The sequence below is a fragment of the Gavialis gangeticus genome, unplaced genomic scaffold (genome assembly GCF_001723915.1).
Source record: "Gavialis gangeticus isolate Ggan-Ray unplaced genomic scaffold, GavGan_comp1, whole genome shotgun sequence".
Taxonomy (NCBI): domain Eukaryota; kingdom Metazoa; phylum Chordata; order Crocodylia; family Gavialidae; genus Gavialis; species Gavialis gangeticus.
The window spans coordinates 49,517,507-49,524,763 of NW_017728994.1; the positions used below are offsets into that span (position 1 = coordinate 49,517,507).

Genomic DNA, 7,257 nt, shown 5'->3' on the forward strand with positions numbered 1-7,257 from the left:
AGGACCGACGGGCAGCTGCTCCAGGAGGACGGCAGGGCCCGGGAGCTGCGGCTCGCCAGCACCAGCTTCGCGCTCACCGGCGACTCCGCGCACAACCAGGCCATGGTGCACTGGTCCGGCCACAACAGCAGCGTGAGTAGCCGCGGGGCTGGGGTGGGGGGGCAAAAAACCCCCACGCGCGCACCAAAAAAGTTTAAAAAAAAAAAAAAATCAGGGGACACGGGGGAGCTGCTTGTGCGCGCTCACGCACCTGGCTTCACCTTGACACGCTCCAGTGCAACGGGGAAGTGGTTCCACAAAAGAAAACCCCTCTGCTTTGCAGGCTGGGTGGATGAATTCATCCAACAGCCCCCCTGCTGCTGGGAAGAGGGGGGCAAAGGGTGATGTCCAAGAGCCAAAGAAACCCCCGTAAAAATCGATGACGGATCGAGCCTTTTCTCTGAAATCGGTAAATGCCAGGTTTCAAGAGGAGTCGGAAAGTTTGCGCGGCGGGGTATGTGCGAGGTGCTGCTGTATCAAGAGGTGGCGCCCTTGAAAAGTCTTTTCTGAGGCGCTACCCTGAGCCCGTCTGCTGGAGAGAGCCATGAAAGGGACATTGTTATGTTAGCAACTGTTACACACTCACTCACACCTCCTTTCATCATACACCCAGGACAGCTATAAAAGCAATCTCCGTTTGATTTTTAACTTGATATCAGACATGCTATTTCTAGTCAGGCATCATTTAAAGGACTGGGGAAACCCTCACGCCTGGGGACAATGTGGCCATTATTCTGATTACTCCAGATAGTCGCAGCCGGGGAAATGCCTCTTCGATTGTTTGGCTGGGATTGGAAATGTGCATAAAGCAATTAGATGTGGGATGCCTGGAGCTCAAAACGATATTCCTCCTGGGACTGGTGGGCCGTTTTGGGCCAAATTCTCTCTCTCTCTCTCTCTCTCTCTCTCTCTCTCTCTCTCTCTCTCTCTCTCTCTATATATATATCCCCTTAATCCCCTTTATCTATCCATCTATCCGTCCATCCATCCCAGATCGATAATGCACAAGTCAGCCATCGTTCTACGTTTTTCAGGATGGACGTTTCACCTGCGTGTCACAACAGCTCCGAATGCTGACAGCTGTCTAGGTCTTACCTTGCTTTAACGAGGTTTAAAACCTGTTCTATTTGCCAGACACGAATTCGACAAGCAGTCAAAGAGCAAGGAGTCGCATGATCTGTTTGGGCAACACATTGCCTCTATGATTTTTTTTTTTTTTTTTTTTTTTTTTTAAACTTATGAAGGCATCTATCAGCCTGATCTCTGGTTTTCATTTCGGCACTGAATCAAAGGCTGCTTGGGAAGGGAAGCAAAGCCCTAGCATGGATTTCCAATCGTTATCTCTGTTTTCTATTAAAGTAACACAGAGGGTTCATTCTCCAGGCAGTTTGAAAATAAAGGTTGGGGGGGTTTTTTTGTGGTTTTTTGTGCATTTCAAGGAGGGCTTTTTTCAGAATCTCTTTTTCTTAGCCTGTGCTGTGTAAAATAATTAGCTTTATTTATTTGGGTAACTTCAGATAACTGATAAGGCAAATAAATGAAGGGGTCTCAGGGTGCTCAGGGCTCCTTCAGAGTGCCGGGCATGGAGCAGCAAGGCTGAGTTTACTGAAGGCATGGATAACCGGGTGGTATCTGTGGGAATGGAAAGCAAGAGGGTTTATAAATAATAGCGTCCTTCCTCCATGATTTGTCGAATGGGAGGTTTGGCTGCTAGAGACTTTGATTCTTTTCTTTACTGTCCCTGGTGGAGAAGACGCACCGTAGTTGGATTAATTTTACATTTTGTTTTGTAAGCAGTGCTGCTTTATGCGAGTCTAGTGGGAAAGTTAAACGCTTCAGCTTGGGTGCTTTCATTATCCGTGCCAGGCTTTTTGCTGCAGTCTTGCTTTTACCCAGTTTTACAGCTGGGTTGTACCTGGCATGGCGAGGTCAAACAATTTGCCCAAGGTCACCCAGTGAAACAGTGGCATGGCTGAGATCCTGGCTATTGGCTGTGAGATCTCTGAGCACAAGGCCAGATTGCTGCCTAATCTAAACCAATGAAGCATATATTTTCTTAACTCACAGTTGACAAAACAGCAGGAAATGCAGTTGGAAATGCGTGGAGGATTGACTCGCGTCCCATCGTTATGTTTGATGCCTTGGAGGAGTGAGTAGGACTTAGCTGTATTTCAGTTCTCAGCCCACCAAAGAAATGAGCGGAGATATGCGATTTGCTTTTTCACCTTCCTTTGCATTTGGATAGATGCAAAGCCCGCTAACTCTCATGCCTGTGAGGTTTCCTCTTTACACTCTATCAGTAAAAGTCTGTTTAATAAAATGGGAAACAGGGATGGAGGGTTCGAAAACCAGGCTGATTTGCAAAGAGAAGAGAAAACACTGTAATCAAAGATCAGGATGGTGGCTGAGCCTAGAAACCTACACCCACTTTTCAGGAGAGAGAGAGAGACCCTCTGCATTATTACTCAGGATCGTTTAATCTGCTACACATCAAGTAAATAAATCACTAAGTAGCATTAGAAAAAAAAAATCATGCTTCCAGTATTAAAACTGTTCCTGTCTGCATTTTCAGGCAGGGAAGGGTGCAAAGGAAGTCAAAACAGACCTGGCTGTCAGGAGATCTGGGTGCTGATCTTGGTCCTGCCATAGGCTTCTTGTTTGACCTTATGCAAAACAATTAACTCCTTTATGCCTCATCTTCCATTAAAAAAAATGGGGATAATTCCACTTACTTACCACCAAGCGGTGTTGTGGAGCAGAATTTGTTTCTGTTTAGAAAACACAGTGAGATCCTCTTGTGGAATTTGCTGTGCAGAGTACGGAGGATTCATACAGGTGGGGTTTGCATATGTGCCTTATCCCTTAAAGATGGCTCGGCATCGTGCAAAGGACCTCATCGTGCAAAAAGGAGGATTTCACATTGACTGTGAGAGACCAGCACGTTAGGTTCACGTCCCGAATCATTTAGTAGATGCCACTGAGGCTGGAGAGAGAGTGGGGAGGGGGGCTATGGGAGGGACAAGAACGCTGGTTGGCCAGGCCTCCGGAAATTGGGGAGGCTTTTCACTATATAGAAAGGAGTGAAATTACTTTGGGAAAATCTGCAAGCTTTCCCTCTTAAAGCGATCCCATCTGGGACAGGTGGAGGATGCACAGCCGCTGCCGGGGCAGTACCGGGATCTTTAAACTCCCCCTGCTCTCACCTGACCACGACTTTTATTTGACTTTTTCTCACCTGCCTGAGAGCTGTCCCGGCTCTCTTCTCCTTCTGTCTCCTGTACCTGTTCTGTTGAGAGAGCCTGTTTTTTTTCCCTAGATTTTCTCACTCTTTCCTTTCAGTCGTTCTAGGATAAGGAGCAGGGGAGCATTTCTTAAAACCTTGAATGATTTAGAATTACACGAATAGTTTGTAAATGAATTCAGCTGGCCACACTGATAAGACATGCTGAACTGGATCTCTTTCCCCAGATGATCACAAGTGAAACAGCCACTGAGACTGCTATCAGTAGGCTTCAGAATTAGATAAAAATGCCAGTTTTTTTTTACCTCACAGCCAGTGTTTCATTCTGTCTACAAATACGTGAAAACTGTCCCGCCTCGGTGCGTTGTCTTCACAAATTGAAGGGTGGAAAGGGTTAAAATGTTGTGTCCAACTTTTCAGAAGACTGTCTGAATGCCAGCTATCCCCAGGGAGATGCGAGCTGCTTGCTATAGCGGGGAATATCTGCCCTGTGTATTTGGAGGAGGCACTGCTTGGGAGCTTAGCGCTATTGAAGGTGGTTGCAGTTAATCACAAAGTGCTTTTCCTGACTTATCTCCCAGGGTTATCAAGAGTTGTGTGCAAAGGTCCAGGGACACGGGAGAGCCGATTCCTTTCCTTCATGTGGATAGATAGGGACCAAGGAGTCTTCTCCTTTTTGGGCCTAATGAAGCCTAAGGCTCAATGATTTGGCAGAGGGCTCCAGCAAACAGCAAAGATGTGGAAGAGCTGCTGCTCGGGCACAATTTTTGCATGTGCCTTTGGCAGGGCTCTGATGAGCTCACCAAGTTGCCACCCTACAAATAGTTTGTCACTCCGGTATTACTCACCTTCACCATGGTGCCTTGTAAGCTGGGGAGCTTGATGGGTTGCAATATGTGCCAGGTGGTTTCTAACGAAGGAGTCTAACAAAATGCAGCATGTGCTGGGGAGAGCCAGGAGGGAAATATTTGTCATCCCAAATGGATAAAAGTGCACTGAGGGGGGCGGAAAAAAAAGATCATCAGGCAGGAAATGCAGTCTGTAATTAAGGGCCATGCTGCTGCTTAGAGTCCAGCCTCAAATATTTACTCCAAATGGCCATGATAGCAACAGAGTAATCCAACTAATTGCCCTGCGCTTGATGGGGATTTGAATTGCTGTTCTAAACAGTGGCTTTTTTGGCTAGATGGTGGTCTCATTACCACTGGAAGGCAGCCTCTTTGTCATAATCTTGTAATGTATTTCTTGTTTCACAAAGCTCAGCAATGAAGTGTGCCATCAAAGTAGCTCTCTAGGACTTTGCCAACCCCCCCCCCCCAAAAAAAAATACAACCCCCCCAAAACCTCTGTGTTGAATTAGTATTTCAAGGGAGATGGAAAAATAACAATGGATGTGGAAATTGGTTTGTACGGTTGTGTCATGCCAATAGTGAACGTAGCAGGAGCCTGGGAAATTTCCTTCTGGTTATTCATCTTCCTGATTTCACTGAAAAATTGAATCGATAACCCCCCAAAAAAGAAACTTTCAGGGCCTTGATGTTGCATTTCTTGTGTATTTCCCTGCGAATCCTTCAAAGGCAGCAGCTGCTCTGGAGCACAACCCAGCCTAGGGCAAACCACCGCCGTGCTGTTATTCAGCCCATGGGTTGAAAAATGAACCTGTCATCTTCGGTGCACTTGTTGCAGTCAGATCCACTTGTGACTGGAAACTCAGTGGGATTTCCTGGGACACAGGGAAGGCAGCGTGAGAGCCTGAGGGTGGCACTCAAAAGTCTGCTTGCGATGGCAAGGGAACCCGCCACTTGATTTTTAGGGAGAAGCTGCTTCTAGGTGGGGGGAAAAAAAGCCTTGGAAACTGGTCATGGAGAGTGGGCAAGGGAGTTTTTCCCATTTGTGGGGAGAGGGGCAGGTGTATCCTGCACTCTGGGCAACAGGAGAGCAGATCTGATCGCGTGTCCAGGATTAGCATTGATTTCATAAGCGGAGATTGCAGGTAAAATACAGACACAGGAGTGGCGATGGTGGCCCAAGCGCAGCCCTGGGGGCGGAGAACCCTGCCTGCTAATCCTGGCTCTGCCAAGTGACTTGCTCTGATTTTGAGTTGGCCATTTGCAGGCCATGGGAGATTTGCCCGAGTAAGGACTGCAGGATCGAGCCCCTTTCGTTCTCCGGGGAGTGCCAATACGTGGCTGATGTCGCTCTTTTCCGCGGGAGCAGCACGAGGAGGTAGAGCAAAATCGAGATCCGTGTGTAGACTTGGAGGTCCAGGTCATGCTTCCGCTCTGATTGAAGGGCTAGCACAAGGAGACTCACGAGCATTTCTGTATACTTCAGCTCCATCTCGTACCCATTCCAGAAACCTGTCCTGGATCTGAGCCCAGACTCCAGGAGCAGTCTGGAGTTTAAATCCTGGAGAGTTTGGGTTTGAAGCTGAGTCTGTCTTTAGCTGTGAGGGTTAGTGAGTGCTCAGTGATTTGTGAGTTGCAAAGTATCTTTGTACATGGTCCAGGGACTGGAAGGCTCATAATGCTGCAGAAACGCCGAGCCAGATCGTCATTGCTGGTGTAATTCAGCGTAGCTTTATTACAGTCAGCAGAGCTAGGTAACAATCGCGCCTGCCATATTTTATAACCGTGGAGCTGAGGGCAATGGGAGAGACTCATGGCGCCCACGCGGCCTCCAGCGTGCCATGGAGCTGGGCTGCTCTACAGTGACTTCTGCGGCGGTTCCTGCCTGGGCAAGGGAAGTGGACGCTTTGGCTGGTAGATGTGTGAACACTGGATTTGCAGAATTGCTGCTGCAGAGAGAGAGGTTGCACGCAGGAGACAGTGAGAAGTGCTGCCTGCGCAGAGTCTGACTAACGCAATTTTAATTTCTGTGGGGTGAGCAGCCCCACTTGTTAGGTATCGTGCCCCCCACCCCTTGTGATCTAACAGTTCGGGACTGTTGGACTTGGGTTGGACTTCATCTGTATTCCTTATTTTCCACTATGCATAACGCTTGCTTTTAACGTGAGCCTTTTGCGGGAGTTGAGAATTTGGCTCGTCGCTATTCACTCCGCATCTTGCAAGGTGCTGAGTAGAGCTGGCTGGGAATTTTTGTTGGAAAAATGTTGATTTTGGTTGAAATGAAAACCGTTCATGGGAACTTCTTAGTTTGGATGGAAATTTCATAGTAAATGGTTTCTCAGCTCCAGGGTGGGATTTCTGGTCAAAAGCCAGAGGGCTTCCTCTGTCCCTAATACTCCAGCGCTGCGAGTGGAAGAGCCCAGGCCCCAGATAAGGGCAAGTTGCAAAATGAAGATAGGCCTCTTTTGCTTTTGGGCTCTCCTGTATTGTCATAACAGATCGTCTTTGGGGTGACAGCACATCAGGGCACTGCTTACAGTTCAGGATTAAGGGGCTTGGCAGTGTCCCTTGTTATATAAACGGTGGACATTTGTCATAGGAAAGTAAAGCATGTGTCACCGTAGCACCATTTGTAAGCCAAGAATAAGGAGAGAGTATGAGGGGGTTGACCAGAGGCCTGGGAGCCAAGTAGGGCTGTTTTAATGCTGGCCTAGACTTGGGCACTCTCCATCCCAAAATAAATCTCTCAGGGTGGGGTTTTCAATGGGAAACCAAAGGGTTTAAGTTCCTAGATCCTGTCTCCTGTTTTCTTTTTAAAAAATTCCCATTTTAACTTTTCTGCTTCAGTTTTCCTACCTAGAAAAAAAAAGCGAATGTTAACGTTTCCTTTCTTAGCTTTCAGGTCAGGGATGTTATGAGGATTAATTAACCGGCTAATGCATGTAATACGCTTTGGAAGTGCGATGTGGGCACTAAGTATCTTCTAAGATGAATAGTTTGCTGCAGTTGCATTAGGGGCAGTTCCCAATCTGGCAGGCCAAGAAACTCCCAGAATACAAAGGAAACCAATAAAAAAAAGCAGAAGTTAAATAATTGAGCCTTTCCACCCCCCCCCCCCTTTTTTTTTTT

The 7,257-nt window shown here is 47.4% G+C and overlaps 1 protein-coding gene across 1 annotated transcript in view; it reads left to right on the plus strand.

The window, feature by feature from the left end:
* The window catches only part of LOC109287189 (VPS10 domain-containing receptor SorCS3), a 541,768-nt gene that overhangs the window by 2,752 nt on the left and 531,759 nt on the right, over positions 1-7,257 (plus strand). The window contains exon 2 of the mRNA XM_019502155.1: positions 3-132. Within this exon, the coding sequence (XP_019357700.1) occupies positions 3-132 (130 nt within the window). The remainder of the gene's footprint in view (positions 1-2; positions 133-7,257) is intronic.